The sequence below is a fragment of the Emys orbicularis genome, chromosome 5, assembly GCF_028017835.1.
Source record: "Emys orbicularis isolate rEmyOrb1 chromosome 5, rEmyOrb1.hap1, whole genome shotgun sequence".
Lineage (NCBI taxonomy): Eukaryota > Metazoa > Chordata > Testudines > Emydidae > Emys > Emys orbicularis.
Window position 1 is genome coordinate 83,170,218 of NC_088687.1, and position 22,280 is coordinate 83,192,497.

At 44.0% G+C, this 22,280-nt stretch overlaps 1 protein-coding gene across 5 annotated transcripts in view; it reads right to left on the reverse strand.

Annotated features, from left to right (window-relative positions):
- Positions 1 to 22,280, reverse strand: part of IRF2 (interferon regulatory factor 2) — a 65,953-nt gene that overhangs the window by 16,224 nt on the left and 27,449 nt on the right. For all 5 annotated transcript variants that reach the window (XM_065405335.1, XM_065405338.1, XM_065405337.1 and 2 more), the window contains exons 2-5: positions 20,242 to 20,334; positions 9,449 to 9,548; positions 8,648 to 8,824; positions 5,232 to 5,278 (exon numbers count right to left, since the gene is read on the reverse strand). In XM_065405335.1, the coding sequence (XP_065261407.1) occupies positions 5,232 to 5,278; positions 8,648 to 8,824; positions 9,449 to 9,548; positions 20,242 to 20,328 (411 nt within the window). In that variant the 5' untranslated portion in view covers positions 20,329 to 20,334. The remainder of the gene's footprint in view (positions 1 to 5,231; positions 5,279 to 8,647; positions 8,825 to 9,448; positions 9,549 to 20,241; positions 20,335 to 22,280) is intronic.

Here is a 22,280-nt window from a genome sequence, read left to right on the forward strand (position 1 = left end):
ATTCTCGTTTTCACTGTGGGCAGGACAGGGCCTACTGTCTGAAAACCGAGTCAGATGGACACAAGCAGGATGAATTTACAGCAAGAGCTAAAGATCAGAATGGTCCCAAATTATCTGGGGACATGCACCAATTTTTTGTGATTTTTTAAAAATCAGAATTGATTGTGGAAATTAAAGTGAAAAACAAATTTTCTCTTATTAGCAGTGGAAGCTGAATAAAGTACCATAAATTGAAAAATGCTAAATAGGAAGAGTCTAAAAGATAGAGACAAATCCATCCCTACTGTAAATCGGGAAGTAAATGGTGCTATAATGGGGATTAATTTGTCCCATTGTTTGTTCAAATACATTAAAGAGCTTTTTAAAATTGATGTGACAGATATGGCAATTTCCTGAAATATCCTTGAAAACCCTTATTGAATTAATTATCTTTGGAGTCCACTGTATTAAATGCAAAGGTTCTGTATTATTGTGGGCTTGGATGATCAGACTACTATATTGAACAATATGGCAGACAAAAATGATCTTTTGGGACAATACATGTAAAGTGGAGTTCCTGGGAAATAGCTAGAGGGAGGTGAATGCAAATTCCTTCCCCCTACTTATGCAAAAACCCAGCTTTCTAAAGCTACGCACTCAGGAAGGGATCATGGTCTCCTGTTCTCAGAATCTGATGATCAAAGGCCACACTATATATAAAGAAACAGGCTAATTTGCCCAGTGTCAGTGTGCTTGTTCTGAGCTAAAGCAGATATGAACTTGTAACCACAGAAAAAAATCCTTGGTGGGGTTTGTAGGACTGACTCCTACCAAAGCCCTGCTGAAGAGAAAGGGGTGATCTCTGGTAAACTTATTAGCATGTGTATAGGCTCTTTTATTGTTTTAATATGTTTTTTTCTGTAATACTTCCACCTTAAGAATAAATGTAGCCTGCTTAGAAAGGACTGTGTGGTAACTTAAAACTGTGGGCAATTACCTGGTCATAACCTCTGGAGACAGAGCAAAACACAGACACTGGCCTGTTTAGGCAGTCTAGCTTGCTTGGGATATCACAGTGTAGGCAGGGAAATGTGCAGCCTAGAAAACCCTCAGTCAGGAGGGAGAGAGACACAAGTCTCCACCCAAGATAGGTGATAGCTGGGAGCCAGAAGCCTAGAATGGGTGCCCTTGGTGGACCATGGAGGGGAAATACAGGTGGAGTTGCCCTGAACTGTGACAATTCCTCTCTCTCTCTGCCTTAAATTCTGCCTCCACTCAGCAAAAACTGATCCAAGACAAAATCTTCAGAACAAACTGTGCAAGTGGTTACTATAAAAGTGGTACTTTTCTGCCATCGCAGATGCTTTTCTGCCTATCATGTGTTTGTAAAAGTTAGGCAGTAGTTTTCCAATGGGACCCTAACATTGCAGCCACAAAACAAACATTTGCATGTTTGTACAATGCCTAGCATAAGGGGGCTACCAATATTGGGCACCAGTGTACTATCAATATTAATACTAATAATCAGCAATAGATAACACTGAAGTTAGGGCCAGATTCTTGGCCCTGACTAAGTCCACTTTGCACTGCACCAGCACCTCATTGGTACAAAAAGGATCTTAAAGTCACTTTAAGGAAGCAGCTGCAGATTTTCAGCAGGAGTTTGTCAGGGGCAGGGATAGGAGGGGCATGCTGGGGGCAGGAAGGGAGCACACTGTGTCCCAGCTGGTACTTAGTCAGTGGAGCAATCCCTATGGGAATGCAGCAGACAGTGTAACTTGAAGCAGACTGAATTAGGTTGCTCTAAGTTACACGATGGGCTGTTTCAGCCGTTGGCACCGTAGAACTGCAGAGACAGAAGGTGTCAGAGCTGGGGATCTAGGGCCGGCTGCTCAAAAGGAATTAGGCATCTATGTCCCAATTTTGGCTCCACTGTGAGGCACAAGACTCCTGCCTAACCCCTGTAGATACCTAAACACACTCAATGCCTACATTTTCAGGGTAAAAATTCCCTCAGGACCAATGTCTCTGCCTTTGGGCATTCGCACTGCTGGTTCACCTTAGGTGTCTGGATGCCTACTTCCCACTTGAGCCCCAGAGCGACTGTCAAACCAGGAGATACAGAGGTGTTGGGATGCTTAAGTTGCATGTGGGAGCTGACCGGTAAGCATACTCAGAGGCTGCCTTCCAGATCAGGTCCCAACCAAAGCCCACTTGGAGGAAGAGCCCCATGGTTAGAGCAGTTACCTGGGATGCAGGAGACCCAGGTTCAATTTCCCGCTCACACAGAGAGGAAGAGGGAGGATTTGAACAGGGGTCTCTTACCTCTCAGGAGAGTGCTCTAGCCACCACACTATGGGATGTTCTGATGGGGGGCTCGCTGAGTCTCTCCTGATGAAGCTGTTTCAGTGTGGAAAAATAATGAAACTGTGATTGGAGCTGGGAGCCCAATCTTGCTGGCCCAATGACTATTTAAATATTTATCCACAGTCATGGGGGGGGGGGGGGAGAAGAGAGAGAATGGCTCTACAGTCCAGTGGTTAGGGCACTCACCTGGGACATGGGAGACCCTGGGTCCAGCACCCCTGCTCCAATTTCTCTTTCACTGTTTTCCACAGTGGGACAGATTCAGCAGGAGAGACTGAGGGAGCCCCCACATCAGAATATTCTTCTGAGAGGTAGGAGACCCCTGTTCAATTCCTCTCTCCCTCTCTGCCTGAGGGAGGAAATGAACCTGGGTTTCCCACATTCCAGGTGAGCGCTTTACCATAGGGCCAAAAGTTATAAGGTGAGCAACAGCAACAGAGATCAGCACCTCCTTGCATCTTTGTGCACCTATCTCTGTAAGGGGGCAGCGCTTAGTATTCAGTTCTCTTGTCTGCTTCTCCCATTGTCTAGCTTAGGTGTCTCCCTGCCTTACATACTGGCTTTTGAGAATATCATTCTAAGGTGCTATCTCTTCCTATTCATTGTATAGGGAATCTAGATGTCTAACTCAGGCTTTGCAAATTGCAGCATTGTCCCTGTGATTTTCTGAGCATCTAAAAGTTATGCACTGTGTCACAACACCTAACTCCTTTTGAGCACTCAGCTTCCAGTCCTTAGTCTTCTCCGTCTGTAAAGTATAGACCACGGGATTATTTCAGGCACTTTAACAGGCATCATGTCATGGAAAAGTTTCCCAGTAATCTTCATGAGAATGAAACACTGTTTTAAAGGTGAAGTGCAAAGCTTTCGTTTAAAATAAAATAAAAATAAATAAAGAATCCAAATCATCAACAAAACACCTTTGTAGACTTGAAAATTGTAAGTGTGTTTCAATTTTCAAACAACATATTTGTAAATTAGTTCATCCTTTACCTATGTGGCAGTGTCTGAATTAAGAATCACTATTACTTCTGCAATAATTGATGACATTCTAATAGTTGTTGAGTACAGAGACTGCAATCATTTTAAAACATAAACAATCTAAAATCGGCACATGCACAATTATTGAAATAAACCAGAATACTCTGGGATAGCATCCTGGCTCCAGCTCATAGGGGCTGGTGAGTTCTAAGCTCATTGGTGTATGGGAGAGTGGGCTGGAAGCACGGACAAACAGCTTACATGTTCCAGTGTTACAGGATATAATATCCGGAAGATGCTGCTCCCAACACTTGGGGCCTACTCTTACGAACACTTATTACCAGGCATAATGCCATGAGTAATAATCCCACTGACTTCACTTGAAGTACTCTGGTAATGAGTGCTCAGAGGACTGGACCCATCTGAGTAGGTATGGGTAGAGAATTGTTTCTCTGCTGGCAATTTGCATCCCTCTGGCTGCTAATTATGATTGGCACTTACATTAAAATGAATACTGGTGGCTATGTAATCTGGATACCAGGGTTAAATAGTGCTGTCTTAAAACAATCTTAAACTCAATAAAAATACAATAAAGTAAAATCTTGAAATATTAAGTATACTTATGTATTAAATGAGACAAATGCCAGCACAGGTTTTGTTTGCCACCTCCTTCCATTGAAAGCCATAGTCCAACTGTGGAGAATTTGATTCTGTGATGCATCAGGAGAATTTTTCCCTGAACTCAGTTTTAACAAGGGTGCATTTCAAAAAGGGTCTTTGAGTTCACAATGCATAAAATCCTTTCCATGTCCTTAAGGGGGGCCATGGCATGCAGAGCCTGCTAAGTGGAATAGCTCACACATATATAAGAACTACAGTTTCTTCTCAAAAATTTCAATTTAATTAGGAGAAATATAAGGCCAGACCCTTCAGTACATACTCAAGCAGAATTCCCACTGACTTCACAACAGCTGGCGCTAAATTCTCCTCTGGTGTAAGCAGACGAAATTACCACTGACCCCAGGGACAGCTGAACCTGCTAATGTCAGGACTGAATTTGGTCTCTCTTTAATAGGGAGTGGCAGGGAAGTCAGGGGCGGCTCATTGCTGCACACTGCTACAACTCATACACTACAAAGGAGCTGTTATTGTGGCCACAGATTTCAATGACAGCTTTGCCAGAGAAAAAGTTGCACGATTTGCCCCATGTTCTGCTAATGATTTGAGACGGTAAACTTTGTTTTCAGTTGTTTTTTCTGAACAAGATTTCGGATTTATTTCTGGCTTACAGCCCAGTCCTGCTAACATTTACTCTGGAGCATGCGTCAGAGTCTCTCTAATGACTTCAATGGAACTACTCCAGCTAGGAAGCACAACACTTGCTAGTGAGGATTGGCAAGTTCAGGCCCATAGTACGTTTTGGCAGGAGCTCTGCGCTCAGTTCCAGGATGTGCAAAGGAGTCATGAACACAGACTGCAACCCTATTAGAGCTACCGTTCTTACCTAAATACAAACTCATTTCCAACACAACAGCAACACGAATTAATTACATAGGGTATTGTTGTTGCCTAGGACCATTCCCTACATAGTTATTTTATTTCTATCAACACAAATGTACACTTGCTAAATATATCCACAAGCTGACTGTTTTCCAATATCCAGCTGCAACACAAAAGCTAATGCGACTCTGATCACATCAGCCACAGTTGCAACAAGCTTCATGTTAAAGAAATGCAATGTGTGCCATTCTAAAGACGTTAGGCGAGAAATCACAGGCAAAGAAAGATGGCAGAATGGACTACAAGTAGCTCGGATATTATTTTAGAGTGGGTATAAGAAAAGTTATAACAGAATAACTGACACAAGCTAGAGTGTCACTCATTGTGAAACAGCTAACTCTTACCTTTATTTGTTTGGATTTGTCATCCTTCTCAGTCTTTGGTTTCTTTCCTGGAGCAATGGAAGGAAGGAAGTTTTGTTACAACCAATTGTGAGATGAACAACCAATCAACCCCCACCTACCCCTTGGCAGGAAAAAAAAAAAACTAAACTAGGAAATATCACGAGGTGCCTCAAAACATCAGGATCTGGTAGGGATGGGAGGACTCATTATGCTTAATTTTGAACATACTTCAGCACTGAGGGGCCAAAAAGTTCAGTTTCAATATTTTGGGTACATAGTCTGCTTTGAAAAGACTGTAAAAAAGAAGCATTGATGGGGCAGAGAGGGGGGGGGGGAAATCCAGTGGAAAAACAGGGGGGAAATGGAACACAGAGGACAGATTGAAAAACAGGGACTGAAAAAAGGAGCAGAGGGGGAGAAAGCACACTCCTAATTAAAAATAAACACAGTCTATGCAGTACACCATACACAGATCGCCCACACATTCAGCCTAGCTTGTAGGCAGGAGGCATTAAATGGCCCCAGGGTGCTGGAACAATTTGTACAGTGGGGGTGCTGAGAGCCACTGAACCAAATTGTAAACCCTGTATGTGATGGAAACCACTTCAAGCCAGGGGGTGCTGCAGCAGCACCCCCAGCATCCCTAATTCCAGCACCCATGACTGGCCTTTTTTTCCCCTGATATGTAGTACAAGGGTCCCTTTAGTTAGAAAAACATGTTTGTTTGAATGTAATCACACTTGGAAAAAAACACATGGATTTCAATTAGAATGAGAATGGTTTGTGAAATCACACTTGTTTTGAGAATCCAAATAGATTACCATATTCACAAAACCTTGAACTCCATGAGATTCAGCCATCCCTTGTACTGGGACATTGAGCATCACTGTGAATTAAAAATCCTTGCAGCCAATTTCTTTTGCCCCTATTTGTGCCTCAGTTTATTTAAGAGACAGAGCAGGAAGGTGGCAACACATTATGCAATTACAGACAAGACCCTGTGTATTCCAGAATCAGCTCTGCGCTCCAGAAACTCAGCTGTCATTTTGAAGACAAGTTATGTTTCTAGCCTTTATGGCTATGAAGAGAACCTTACAAATTTGAATGGAGTGTAACTCAGTGCAACAAGGTATGCCAGAGTCTATAAAATGCATCATAGGCGGATGACACCCAGTAACTTTAAAACCAATTATCTGCTGTGCCCAATCTGCCATACATAGCTCAGTCTAGTCCTTCCCCTATAAGTGCCAGGTTCCCTGTCTTTCTCCTCCAGTCACACTCACCTTACCAAGTATAGCATCACCTCAGCCACTCCTTGCCTTTCAACCACCACTGGGTGTGTTTGGCTGCAGGTAGCATGAGGAATGGAAAAAGGGGGAGGGCTTGTGCTTGATAGTAGTGGAAGGAGTGTTTGGTGTGGGAATCTCTGATTGGGTGGAGAAGAAGAGAGAGGGACCTGGGGATTACAGCAGAGGAGAAGCTGGATATGAGTCAGCAGTGTGCCCTCCTTGCCAAGAAGGCCAACGACATATTGGGCTGTATTAGTAGGAGCATTGCCAGCAGATAAAGGGAAGTGATTATTCCCTTCTATTTGGCACTGGAGTATTGTGTCCAGTTTTGGTCCCCCCACTACAGAAGGGATGTGGACAAATTGGAGAGAGTCCAGCGGAGGGCAATGAAAATGATTAGAGGGCTGGGGCACATGACTTACGAGGAGAGGCTGAGGGAACTGCGGTTATTTAGTCTGGAGAAGAGAAGAGTGGGGGGGATTTAATAGCAGCCTTCAACTACCTGAAGGGGGGTTCCAAAGAGGATGGAGCTAGGCTGTTCTCAGTGGTGGCAGATGACAGAACAAGAAGCAATGGTCTCTAGTTGCAGTGGGGGAGGTCTAGGTTGAATATTAGGATACACTATTTCACTAAGAGGGTGGTGAAGCACTGGAATGGGCTACCTAGGGAGGTGGTGGAATCTCCATCCTTAGAGGTTTTTAAGGCCCAGCTTGACAAAGCCCTGGCTGGGATGATTTAGTTGGGGTTGGTCCTGCTTTGAGCAGGGGGTTGGACTAGATGACCTCCTGAAGTCTCTTCCAACCCTAATCTTCTATGATTCTAGGGGCAGAGTGGCCAACAGGAGCTGTAAATGCCTAGTGGCAGATAGGAGTAGAGGACTCAGGCAGGGAACCTGCCATCTGGGGCAGGAACTGGTCTGAACGGTGTAGGATATGAAGCAGACTGCAGAGGAGCACTAGGTCTAGGGAGTGTATTTTCTGTTTTCTTTGAGACTCCTAGCCACTATCTATTTATGAAGAAAACAGAACTAAAAAAAACAACACAGAAAAAGGTGTGTCCACACAGACCCTAGCTAATTTACAGTCTGGATGTACCATATTTCTGCCACCGAATCCAACCAAGAGTGGGTTTTTTCCTAACCTAATTAGCCAGCAGGCAGCAAGATGTCTGCCTCCTAATTCTGAATGAGTTCTGTTAACTATAATCATATCCACTATTTCCCTAATCTCCTTCCATGAAAGGAGGATACCCTGATCAGACAGAAATCTCCCAGAAGGCCTAAAGAGAGGGCGGAGATGCCTCTATGCTATCTTCTCCCCTGTGGACACTCTATGGAGATTGGGCTATGGGAGGCTTTAGAAGGTGGAACCATGGGTGAGAAGAAGGCGCCATTCTCCATGGCTTTCCCATGTCCTATAAGGTGGTAGATACCTGTGCCTAAGTTAATGTTTCTTGAATAATCCACATCTGCACCTCTTTCAGAAAGAGTTTTTTTGTACAGGCAAAGGGGGGGAGCAGGGGGGGAGGGAAGGATCTGCTACAAAGCACAGATCTCCAACCTATGCATGTATACCTGTTCCAGTGCTAAGTGTCACCCAGTAGGACACTTAGTCAGACACTTCATAGGATGGGGGGAAATGTCAATTTGTTTCTCTTTGGGAGTAGAAATGAAATGATTGTAACATTGTAGAAGTAGATTGGTTTTTCCCTTTAAAATGTAGCAAAAAATCAGAACTTCCATGTCCCATCTTGACCATAACGGTTTCCTTTTTGCTCCAAATATGAAACAGACTAGATATCTGGGGTCAGAGCCGCAGCTGCTAATCGATATGGCTCCATTGTCTTCAATGAAGCTAAACCAATTTATACCAGACACTTGATCTTCAAACATCATATCCTGTGTATCCTCTCTCTTTCAAAAAAAAAGTATATTATCCCTTTAAATGAATGCAGTCTGTCTATTGTTCATGGAAATATTTTGTATAAATACATGTGACTTCACAGAAGCCAAGGTACAACAGCCATATTTTGCAGGTCTCAGATACTGGAGTAGAAGTCTCCATCATCAAATTAAGATCCAGCTAGGTACCTAACACTGATTTCATGTTCATGGGTCCCTTCGTCTACCTTTTTTGGAAGGCCTTTCGGATACGGGTAGCATCCTGTAAACCCTGAAGGCATTGTTTCCTTTCTTTATACTTTTGTCTTTGACTTCTTCTATATCAGGCAAGGAGTTCATAGCGCATCGGAAGTTTGCCTTCCATGTCTTTGGATCAGGTTTATCTACTCCTGGTTGAAATTTTCCTAACAAGCAAGAAAATAAAGAAAGTTAGGTACATATTAAACATTTTTTCAAAGCCCAGGGAGAGCTAGTAGCACCATGAGTTAGTGTCAGTGCACTCCTTTTGATTCTGGAGACACAAGTTCAAACCACAGTTTAGGTTACAAGAGAAGGCTCATTTGGTGATCTCATTTTCATGCACATCTCTAGACTATATGATTGACAGCTTCTTCTCAAGAAAGGCCCCGAGCTGGAATAGTATGGGTGTTGCAGATCAGATGCAATGCTAGAGTAGTGCGAGTAAGCTTTTACAGCACTTACCTTTATTATGCCTGGTTCAAACCTGTATTAAAATTTAAGAGCATAAGGGCTGCTGAGCCGTCTCTACTCCCATTGATTTTGAACCAATTTTGTTTCCATTTCGGTCAATGAAGTTTCACTGTTGTCTTCAATGGAAGCAAGTTACGGCCCTTCAATAAAGTTAGGAGAGTACCAAGGATGTCGCAAGAGGTACTCAGCATCTCACAGATTCAGGTCCTTACATTCATTCACCGCATTTGCAAAAGCGAACAAAATTAAAGGGAAAATCTCCGGGAGAAACACAAAGGCAAACAAAATCTGGTCCGCAGAAATGAGAGTTCCAGTACCTGTGTGAATTGCCCAGTTTCTAAATAAAGGAGCATCTTTTTCAACATCCCACCCATGTCGTGCAGCGTGCATCCAGGGAATCTGAAAAATCTTCTTCTCCTGGAAAGAAAAACAAACACTGATTGACTCACAGATTTTCTGAGGACTTTAATCCACTCATTTAAAAACACATCTACAGTTCCAGCATCTGCAAGTGTTTTGTTTCATTTGCTCCTTTATGGTCCAATCCTGCTATTGCTGAAGTCAATGGCAAAACATCCACTGGCATCAGAGGGAGCAGGATAGAGCCATAAATCTGTGAAACCTTCAGATGCCCCTTTATTAGGGTGACCAGACAGCAATTGTGAAAAAATGGGATGGGGGGTAATAGGCGCCTATATAAGAAAAAGTCCCCAAAAACGGGACTGTCCCTTTAAAAACAGGACATCTGGTCACCCTACCCTTTATGGACTAAAAATTGGGCAGGTTTCCAAGATGACACATGTATATCACATGCTGCACCACACATTTATAAATATTCAAATCAAGGCACTTTTGGCAGTGCAGAATTTTTTCTTTTTACGATTAGAAATTTGTAGGAGGGTGAGGGGCTTAAAATTTAGCCTATGAGGCACCAGCACAGTAGGAGATGATGACATCTACAATTGGGTGAGGCAAGCAAATCAGACACAATAACACAGTGAAATGTACAAGACTCCTTCACAGCAGGAATCAAAGGTCATTAAGGAAGCAGGATGCAAAAGGGGAGGGAGTAAGGATCATTTTAGTATCTCAGTATAGAACAGAAGAATGTACTCTTTCTTTACTGCTCTGAAGGTTACATCTAAGAACATTGTGATCAATGCATTATATACATTTCTATGAAATAATCTAAAAATTAACAAACTGTAGCTCGTGTGTGGTCTTCTCTTCTTCCTTCAGCGCCACTTTTTTTCCTTCTCTATCTGTCTCTCCTCCTAGTCTACGTCCCATATGTATTCTCTCTCACACGAATATCTCTATAAAAGTAAAGTTTTACTTTTTTTCTTTTCTCATCTCTCAATGATATTTTCTTTTTCTGATTCTGCCTTTTACTTCAGCTTCTGATTCCATTCAAACTTTTCTCTCTCTTGTTTGTTAGGACCATATAGTTATGTTCATTTTTATTCTTCTAATCTCATTTTTTTCTCTCTTCCCTTTAATTTGGTAAAAGCAGAAGTTTGACATGTGATGTCCATTTCTCGCTCTCATTCTTCCCACTCATTCTCTATACATAGGCCATGTCCTTTCATTTATTCCCTTTGCCTCCTTATTTTCTCCCCTGAAAAACAGTGATCAGTCTGAAAAGAAGCTCTCCTCCTTCCACAGCTATAACTGATCATATCTAAGGTGAAAGCTCTTTGCCCACCCCTGCTGTGCTCGGGTCCAAAGCATCACTGCATCCAAACCCAGCAAGGACAGGCCCAAAGCTTTAATGCCTGTCAGCACTATCCGTGCTCCCAACCAGCACCATCCTGGTAGGAAGCACAAACAGCACTGCAATGCAAGACACAGCAGTAATGGTTCAAGTCAATGATTTAGCAATCCCTAGCTCCAGCTCAATGCTTGCCTGAACCTTTTCTCCTGTGATAATACACAATGTGTGTGTCATGAACTAAGGAGTATCAAAGGGAGAGATGGTCATGCAGCAAGAGGGAATATACTCAAGTGAATCAACAAAGCAATACTGAAACCAAAAGAACCAATGGAGAATGAAAAAAGGCAAAACACTATAAAAGTTTGGGGCCAGATGTATTTTCTAAACATCATTTCAAAATTGTTGTGAAAATTTATCAGCCTAAGCATAAAATTCCATTAGCCTACCTTTAACTTAACAACAATGAAGATACTAATAATATATTTCTTGCCCGTTAACAAAATACTTGCCCCAGATGAGTGAGTGGATTTTTGCAAGGCTGGTTTAAATATATAATTATCCTCTTCTTTTCTTTGCGTAATATTTACTGTGCACCTTCTACATTAATAAAAGATGGGTTTGAGCCTGAGAGATGTTTGAGCATGTTGAAGATGGCAGTAAGTACACTTTACGGAAATGTCTTATACAATCTAACAGGGATGAAACAAACGGTGTACTACAGAAAATTAATCAAGTTCTCTAGGTTTTTATATTAACGTTTATAGAATTTAAGAGTGCTTATATTCATAGATACATAGACTTTTAAGGCCAGAAGGGACCATTAGATCATCTAGTCTGCAGGGGTGTTGAAACAATTTGTATAGCAGGAGGCTGAGAGCCATTGAGCCAAACTATAAACTCAGTATATGATAGAAACCACTTCAAGCCTGTGGGTGCTGCCGCACCCCCAGCACCCCTAGCTCCAGCACCTGTGTTAGTCTGACCTCCTGCATAACACAGGTCCTTACATTTCCTGCAGTTACTCCTGCATTGCACACAATAACTGTGTTTGATTAAAGCATATCTTCCAGAAAGGCATTCAGTCTTGATCTAAATACATCAAGAAACGGTGGTTAATCACCGTCATTGTTGAAAGTGTTTGTCTTATTTCCAATTTGAATTCCTCTGACCGTGTACAGCGGCAAAACTACCTCCCTATTCCTGCTTACTACTCCCCTGTTTATACATCCATGGATCGCATTAGCCCTTTGTGCCACATCTCCTCACTGGAAGCTCACATTGAGTTGCTTGTCCACTAGGGCTAGAGCCCCTGGTTTTGGAAAATTTGAAATAACATGACATGAAATGAAAATCAATGTATAAGAAGAAAAACCAAAAAACTCCCCTGCAGCAATGACTCCTATCCTCAGGACCGGGCCCAGCTCCCTGCTCTGGGCATTGCAACCTGGCATGTGGGGTCACAGCACCACTCAGTTTTGGTGAGCAGTGTTGCAACTTGGCACATGGGGTTGCAGCACGACTCAGGATTTGCCCAGCCACCTCATTGTCATAATGGAGGGCCAGCTGGGCCAAACCTGAGTGGCTCTGCCATCCCATACAGCCAGTTGCAATGCTTGGTGTGGGAAGGTCTGGGCCCAGCTCCACAGGACTGGAGCTGCTGCTGCAGGATGGGCTTGCTCTGCCACCCCCTCATCAGGTCACAGTGCCGAGAGTGAGGAGCCAGGCCCAGCCTCATGGGACAGGAGCTGTAGGAGCCGTCACTGCAGGGTGAGTGCAAGGCAGGCTCGCTCTGCAACCCCCCTCCAACTCCCACCACCCCCACTCCTCCGAGTTAGGGCCTGACCCCATCCAAAGTGCCTCCCACTCCCACCTCCCTCCCAGAGCAGGACCCAATCCCGCAAAGACCCCCCACCCTGGGGGGCAAGACCCACTCCTCCACCCCCACAGATGAAATGAAATGAAACAAAATCCTCTCCCCCCCCCCAAAAAATATATATATATAAAAAAAGCAAGAAGAATTTCACAGGGCTCTAACTCTGATTCCTGAATCCTTTCCACGGTCACTGCTTTGCGGGACACAGCCCCCCATTCTGTAGATATGGCCTGCACTCCTTGTTCCCAGGTGTATAACTTTCCACTTGGCTGTATTAATACACATTTTGTTTGAACAGACCCAGCTACCTTACCAAGCAATCCAGATTGCTTTGTTTGACTGCTCTGTTCTCCTCATTATTTACCATTCCATCAATCTTTGTGTCATCAGCAAAGTTGATGAGCAGTGATTTTACATTTACTTCCATTCTATAGGATGGTTCATAAAAGCCCTATAGGAATTGTCCTGCTGACTAAGATCACTGGTCCATTTGTCCAGGATTTTGTTGCTAACAGCAGTCAGTACCTAACACTTCAAACTTAAAAGAAAGGTGCAAGAAAACATTTAGTTGTCAGTTATGTAACAGTCTGCCTGCAGGGGAAGGTTCTTCCTAACTGCAGTCAGTTTGTGGCCTGAAGCATGAGGATTTATATCATGTAAGGTAAAAATCAATCCTATCCAATATAAACATAGATGTTCTCATTAGTCATAGAATCGTCTAATCTTTTCTTGAAGCCTACTAAACTTCTGACTACAGTGATATCAGTGGCCACAAGTTCTATATGTTAAATATAGGTTGGATACCAGAAATAACCCTTTTTCAATGTGAAACGTGTCTTTTCAGTTTCATTGAAAGCCCTTGTGAACAGGTGGCCGCATCCATCTGTTCTAAAGCAAAATCCACATTGGGTGGAGTCAAAAACTCACTTTATCCCTTTCCTGGAGTTTGCTTTATTAACGAAGACATAAAACAAACAATCACGAGCCATTTCCTTAGGCTTGGCTGCACCTAGAGGTCCTACTGGAGAACTGCTCAGCCCATACTATCTTCTCTCTTGCTGGACAGCCACTTTCACACCCCTCAGAGATGCCTTGGGGAGAGGTAATGAACCACCTGCCTCAGTGAATCAGCAGAACCTACTTAAACCTTGCCCATCAGGATCAATGGCTGGTAAGAAGGTGATATCTTCAGCAAACACTGTCACCCTGGGACAGTCCCCTTGTTCTTGCAGTATGAAAAAGTGTAACTAGAGCCCCCAGTTTATGTTCTCTATGCTCTTTGTTATATTGTACCCATCTATGATCCCACTTACCAATCACCTCTCGACAGTCGCAGTCTTCTCTCTGTCTTTTCACATGGAAATCTCCCTTGCATCTAATAATTATCATCACCCAAATCTGAATCACTTGTATTTCTGCTTCATATTTTTTAAGACCAGAACTGAACACAATATTTCAGGTAACAGCATACCATTGATTTATATAATAGCATTATATCATCAATGTTATTTTCCATCCTACTCCTTATACATCCTGTCATTGTCTTCTGTTTTGACAGATGCTGTGCATAGGCTTTTATTGAGCTTTCCAAAATGATGCCCTGAATGACTGCAGTTAATTTAGAACCCAGCAATTTCTATTAAAATTCAATGCAACTCTTCCATGGAAAAGATGATGCTCTCTCATTTGTGTTGAAAATTCCAAAGATTATTAGCCCTGCTCACTCACGTACTGTACACACAGTATTTTGTCTTTCAGGCATTTATGCAGGATGCTGAATCTGATTGGGAATAAATGAATCAGGCTCACTGTAATCTTTAGAAAATGTAGAACAAATATGTGAATCATAAACTAACTAACTACAGTAGAACCTCAGAGTTATGAACACCAGAGTTACGAACTGACCGATCAACCACACACACCACATTTTGAACCAGAAGTGTGCAATCAGGCAGCAGCAGAGACCAAAAAAAAAAAAGGGGGCAAATAAGTACAGTACTGTGTTAAATTTAAATTACTAAAAAAAATAAAGGGAAAGTTTAAAAAAAAAGATTTGACAAGGTAAGGAAACTGTTTCTGTGCTTCTTTCACTTAAATCAAGATGGTTAAAAGCAGCATTTTTCTTCTGCATAGTAAAGTTTCAAAGCTGCATTAAGTCAATGTTCAGTTGTAAACTTTTGAAAGAACAACCATAACATTTTGTTCAAAGTTACGAACATTTCAGAGTTATGAACTGCCTCCATTCCCAAGGTGTTCATAACTCTGAGGTTCTACTGTAAAGCAGTGTAATAAAAATTGCTAACACCACATTCACTTGGAGACATCAAAGGAAAAGTAGAAATAGTGCTTGCAATCTGGCAACAAACTAGAAAAGGAAAACAACTTTGAAGACTTAATGCTCTCTTGCTATGTTGTCACAACAGGTAACAACAGAGCATGAAGTCAGCTCTTTCCTAACTAGAGAGTTGCAGGGCGAGTTTTAAATAGGCTGTGTCTGTCTTGATGGTAATGTCCCAAACATGTGCAAAGAGCCAAGTGCTTCAATTCCTGCTCTTGTTACAGGTCCTCTGATTGCTCCCAGCCCCATGCCTGTCATTGCAGCCCTTCTCTCCAGCTGCATTAGGGACACTACCCCACCCTCAGCTCTGCATGTCACACACCCCAACTTTGTCTCAACAGAAGGGTGAACAACCACTACCCTTCCGCCACTCACGCTGACAAAATTTCTGCTTGCCCTGGCTGAGCCGGCAAACGGATTTTTCAAGTCCAGTACACAGGAGTCATTTCATCTACCACTGAAATGTGGCCACTTCTAGAGTGGAACACAGTAACTATTTAACAGTGCACAGTAACCTTATGCAGCAGGACAGGACAGGACAGGAAGTGAAGAAAAAACTTCTCCATTTGAAAGTGCAGGGAGCATTTAGGTAAGTAAAATGTAACTTCTTGAGATGCCATTTAGCCAACATAATATTGTGAATGAAAACTGACAATATTCCCCATGAAAGTGAACTATGAAAGTCCCAATACTGAACTTAAGGTTTTACATTTAATACAACTTAAAAGCTGTGTATTGTAATAGCAGGTATACTGTTTATTCTACGCAGATTCTTTTCTTTACCATGAACCATTGCAGAACTATGGTTAAAAAAAACCAGCACCTAAACCCCACAACTTCTACAATTGGCAAACCATAGGTTTAGTGCAGGGGTCTCAAACACGCGGGCCACGAGCTCCTCGCGGCCCCCCGCCCTCCCACAGCGTTAACCTAGAGCGGCTCCGCCACAACGCGCACCGGGGGCAGGGCAGGCTCCCTGCCTGCCTGCCCTGCCCCCGTGCCGCTCTGGGAAGCAGCGCGGGAGCAGGGCAGGACAGGGTGCCCTGAGCCCGCCCCCCAAACCCCTCCTGCAGCCAAACCCCCTGCCCTGAGCCCCCTGCCATACCCCACACCCCTCCTGCACCCCGACCCCCTGCCACACCCCTCCTGCACCCCAACCCACTGCTGTACCCTGCACCCCTCCTGCACCCCAACCCCCTTCCCTGAGCCCCCTGCCGCACCCTGCACCCCGACCCCCTGCCCTGAACCCCCTGCCAAACGCCGCACCCCTCCTGCACCCCAACCCACTGCCCTGAGCCCCCTGCCGCACCCCTCCTGCATCCCGATACCCTGCCCTGACCCCCTGCCGCACCCCCACCCCTCCTGCACCCCACACCCCAACCCACTGCCCTGAGCCCCCTGCCGCACCCCTCGCCCCTCCTGCACCCCACACCCCAACTCCCTGCCCTGAGCCCCTGCCACACCCCACACCCCTCCTGCACCCCCTGGGGACAGGGAGGGGGCAGAGTTGGGGTGGGGATTTCGGGGAAGAGATTGGAACGGGGGCAGGGAAGGGGTGGGAAGAGGTGGGGCAGGGGCGGGGCCTCATGGAAAGGGTGGAGTGGGGCGGGGCCGAGGGCGGCGGGAGGGAGGTGTCAGTAATGCGGCCCTCGGGCCAATGTACTAGTCCTCATGCGGCCCTCGTGGTCATTTGAGTTTGAGATCCCTGGTTTAGTCTATAAACAAAGCTGTGGGTGCAAATGATACTGTATCATTAAGGCTACGAGTCTGTCACAGATTCCGTGATTTTAGGAGACCTCTTTGTCTTCTTGAAAATTCCAGTAATTCAGCCCCAGGCAGTGGGTCTGGGACTCCAGCCCCGCTACCACGAAGCTGGAACTTCCATGACTTATTGTTTATTGCCCGTGTCCTGTCCTTTATTTCTAATCAAAATACCCATGCCAAAAATCTTTGCCTTATGTATCACAGATTGCATGTGCTGCCTTGTTTAAGGTCAGGATTTACACTTAATGATAGGAATTACTTTTGGTTTAATGACTCATTGTTGGAGTGATCAGTTGCAATTAGAAACACTTTGAAGTGGATTCAGGAAGCCATTTCACATTGTAAGAGGCAACTATGAAGATATGTGAATTTTTGGGGCAAGATCAGATGCCATAAGACCGTAAGAACAGCCATACTGGATCAGACCAATGGTCCATCTAGCCCAGTATCCTGTCTTCTGACAGTGGCCAGTGCCAGGTGCTTCAGAGGGAATGAGCACAACAGGGCAATTTCGAGTGATCCATCCCCCGTCGTCCAGTTCCAACTTCTGACAATTGGAAGTTTAGGGACACCCGAAGTATGGGGTCACATCCCTGATCATCTTGGCTAATCGCAATTGATGGACCTATCCTCCATGAACTTAAGCAATTCTTTTTTGAACCCAGCTATACTTTTGGCCTTCACAACATCCCCTGGCAATGAGTTCCATAGGTTGACTGTGTGTTATGTGAAGAAGTACTTCCTTTTATTTGTTTTAAACCTGCTGCCTATTAATTTCAACAGGTGATCCTTAGGTCTTGTGTTATGTGAAGGAGTAAATAATATTTTCCTATTCACTTTCTCCATACCATGTATGATTTTATAGACCTCTATCATATCCTCCTTAGTTGTCTCTTTTCCAAGCTGAAAAGTCCCAGTCTTTTTAATCTCTCCCTATATGGAAGCTGTTCCATACCCCTAATAATTTTTGTTGCCCTTGTCTGTACCTTTTCCAATTCTAATATATCTTTTTTGAGATGTGGTGACTAGAACTGAATGCAGTATTCAAGGTCTGAGCGTACCATGAATTTATGTAGTAGCATTATGACATTTTCTGTCTTTTTATCTATCCCTTTCCTAAAGGTTCCTAACATTGTTGGCTTTTTTGACTGCTGCTGCACATTGAGTAGATATATTCAGAGAACTATCCACTATGACTCCAACTACTACTTTCTTGAGCGAGTAGTAACAGCTAATTTAAACCCAACATTGTGTATGTAAAATTGGGATTATTTTCTCTAGTGTGCATCACTTTGCACTTAACGTTGAAGATGTAGGTCATTTAATCTGGTATTCTGCTCCTGGTAGCAGCCAATGCCTTCTGCTTTAAAAAAATAATCCAAATTCAAAATATTTTATTAGCACGACATGGCCTGCCCAGTTGTGTAGTATGATATAATGGAACAAAGAATACGTTATGGCTCCTGCTTATGCCCAGAAGCGCAAGGGCAGATAACCATTGTAACACCTTGATCTAGGCAGAATAGTTGCAAATATTAAACAACTCAACAGTGTGCCTTACAGTCTACCTTGATGTGCTTATGGGCTCTGAATTCACAGGATTGTTTGAACAAACACACTAAGGAGTCCACTAGCTCAATAGAGAGGTCTTCTCAGTGCAGAGCAAACAGGTTTTTTTGGTGTATTAAACAAGGGTGTGAAACATAATATAGAAAATGCTACAATAGCACTGGGTTGAACAGTGGCAGGGGCGGATTAACAAATTTGCCGCCCCTAGGCTCGGGGGATGGCGGCGGCGGTGGAGCAGAGGTGAGCTGGGGCGGGCCGGGGAGCGGTTCCCGGCCCCCCGTTACTCCCCGCGCCCGTGGGCCCTAGCTCACCTCTGCTCCGCCTCCTCCGAGCACACTGCAACTCGCTTCTCCCTCCCTCCCAGCGCGGCAAGCCTGGGAGGGAGGTGGAAGGAGGGAAGCGTGGCATGCCTGGGGGAGGAGGCGGGCCGGGGATTTGGGGAAGGGGCGGAGTTGGGGAGGGAGCAAGAGCAAATTTGCCGCCCTAGGCCTAGGCCTTGTTGGCCTAGGCGATAATACGCCGCTGAACAGTGGTATGCCTGCATCTGGAGTACTGTGCCCTGTATGGACAGCCTTGCTTTAAGAAAGATTCAGCGGAGAATGAACATTTCCAGAAATGGGCAATGAAGATGATCCTAGGTATGGAAGAAGTGACATATGACTGACTACAGACAGCAAAGGAGAAGATGCCATAGGGACCTGAACGTAGTATTCAAATTACAAAGGGAACTTTCAAAACTGATCAGTCCCTCCTTTTTACTGTGGCCCATAATACAAGAACTAGCACTCTCAAGCTAATTTGGGGACAGATAAAAGAAAATATTTATTTACCCAACATCAAGTCACAGCATGTGAAATTCAATGCTGCAGGAGGCTATTGAGACAAAATATTATGGATGAATTTTAAAAAGTACCTGATAATTTGGTGACCGCTAGCCTTTACAGTTATGCAAGCAATGATAAAAATAATAGAAGCTAAATATCACACATCAGTTCAAAAGCAGATCACATAAGCAACAAGTTACTACTGGAAACAGAGTTCCAAACTAATTGGATCACTGTCTGACCTTGAATGGCAAATCCTACATTTCTATACATCAGAACATGCCTTAATAACATGCATTTTCCATGCCTTTAAATGACAAATTAGCACACCATGGCTGAAAAAAACTGACTCGCGCTTTTATGTGAGATAAATTAATATTTTCCATGGTAAGAATACATGTGATTTTACTTGGGTTTGTTTAGGCCTTACATTTATTTTGAACTTTTTTAAAATTAGCTCAAGAAAACCATTTCTCCAATGTTCTCGTGCTTGATCCTATATTCTCTGAACATCTTAACCTCCCACTGAGAGTTCTGGGTAAGTACGGAATGCTGATCGGGACTTATATGGGAAAAGACACCCATTACCCTTCTAAGTTCTACCATACGGCCCGTAGCAATGAAATCAAGTAAGTATCCATGCTCCAAGCAGGGATCAGCATATCAGCTCAGGGGTTAATGCAGAGTAGACTGTTACAATTCAGAAGAACATTCTGCTCAAGTCCCACTGCAGCTGCTTGGCTCTGCACTTTGTTCCCAGCGTAAAGCAATGGAGTTTCCATAGCACCTGCTCCCACAAAAGAAGACAGAGGAAGAAAAATGGTTTTTAAAAGAGTCACTGATCTGATAAGCAAAAATAACTCCTCAAATCCTGAATGCAGGGCCAGAAGAACAGGTTCAGCAAGAACAGCTCAACTCTGTCTACCCTCATTGCTTTGTTTCACAGGAAGCCATGAGAATTAGATCTAAGGAACCAAACCTCAGACCCTGCTACAGTTGATCTGTTTTCAAATACGTACAAATCTTACCTTATTTAGCCATTTTAACCCTGGTATTGTGTTTGAATTTATTTGGTCTTCCAGCCATGGACGCATCCGCATTCTTTCCACAGGCATCGTTACCTTAATAGAAGAAGATGAAGAAAATGAGGGACAGTGTTACAGGTACTTAACTGTGTCCTAGGCAGAAAATTAGATTTTTCTTTCTTAGCGATGACAGGCTAATTTGAATTGTTTATTTTAAAAGTGTGTGAACACAGGGCTGGTAAACAGCATCTGCCTGACAGTCCTTGAGACTGATGTTCTGTTTATCCACCCATCAGGTCCAGCCCAGACAGCAGCAGTGAAGCTTTCCCATGCCTCAACTTTGATCTTGTGGCAGTATCACCTCTAAACTGAACGAACAATTCAAACTCTTATTTAGTCAGTCCTCTATCCCTCTGAGAGGGCTCTTTCTGTAGTGTGGAAACCTGTCCACGAGGAACTTTTAATATGAAGATATACCTATCTCATAGAACTGGAAGGGACCCCGAAAGGTCATCAAGTCAAGTCAAGTCCAGCCCCCTACCTTCACTAGCAGGACCAAGTACTGATTTTGCCCCAAATCCCTAAGTGGCCCCCTCAAGGATTGAACTCACAACCCTGGGTTTAGCAGGCCAATGCTCAAACCACTGAGCTATCCCTCCCCCCCTGAGACTCCTAACATGTTTTATGTTGTAGCACAGTGTACTCCCGATTATCCAACTAGCATGGGGGATATGGATTTCATTTGAATAATTGGAAGTTCAGATAATCAAGATGGCAGGAGCCATTCAGCTGCAGGGTGGCCTCCCCCATGGAAGGGGGCTCTTCATCACAGTCCTGGCTGGGGATGTCTGTTCTACCCTGCTCACTCACTCCTGTGACAGTGGGACTGCAGAGGGCTTCTGGCGCTGCTGCAGGGCCAGTGATTCCCGATCCCCGCAGGCGCAAGGTGCAGGGGAAGGCTGCAATCCTGACAGGGCAGAGCAGAGACAGTTGGCCAGGACTCTGTTCTGTCCTGCCAGGACCACAGCTTTCCCTGTACTTTGTGCCTGCAGGGATCAGATGTCACCGGCCCTGCAGCCACGCAGGTGCCATTCAGCAGCAGGGTGGCATCCTCCACTGCTGTCACCAGTGCTCTCTGCTCTATTATCCAAACCTCTGCATTATCCAAATCCCTCCTTTGTCCCCCTGCATGAGATACATGCTGCAGACAGCATGTATCTCAAGTATCTCATGATGGAGGACAAGGAAGAGATTTGAATAATAGGGTTTTGTATAAATGGGAGAATACTGTAATTCACTGGGCAACCATCTGGAAGCAATTGTCACTCTACCTGAGGGCAAGCTGGGTCTCCTGATTTCTTTAGCAACCATTTTACAGTTTAAAATACATAGGAATCAGTGCTCTTCAAGCCTCTTGCCTGTATCTCAGTGTAGCTAGTTTAGACCCAAACTTGCTTCTCTCACACACCACACAAACTTGATGTTGTTTCATTGTTTGTACCTGTAAATTAGTCACACCAGAGTACAAAGTCTTGAACCTGCTAAAGAAAACTTTAACCTATCCCAGGCATTTCTGAGGTGTCAGTGACCATGAGATCTAGATATTAGATATAAATAAATAAATAAATAAATAAATGGAGATATCTTATCTCCTAGAACTGGAGGGGACCTTGAAAGGTCATTGAGTCCAGCCCCCTGCCTTCACTAGCAGGACCAAGTACTGATTTTGCCCCAGATCCCTAAGTGGCCCCCTCAAGGATTGAATGCACAACCCTGGGTTTAGCAGGCCAATGCTCAAGCCACTGAGCTATCCCTCCCCCCACTGTCACATTAAAACTGTTAAGGAGCCTGCAATCAATCACTTCCATGTTCAAAGACTTTTACTTGTTTTTTTTCACCCCAAATTCCTCCCCTTTCTCTGTTTGCTCTTTATGTCAAAAGGGAAAGAACTTTGCATTACTTCCAGCTTCCCCACTCTGCTATTGTTCTGTACTTCATCACACTTTTAAAGGGGCCAGAGCCATATATTTGAAAGTGGACAG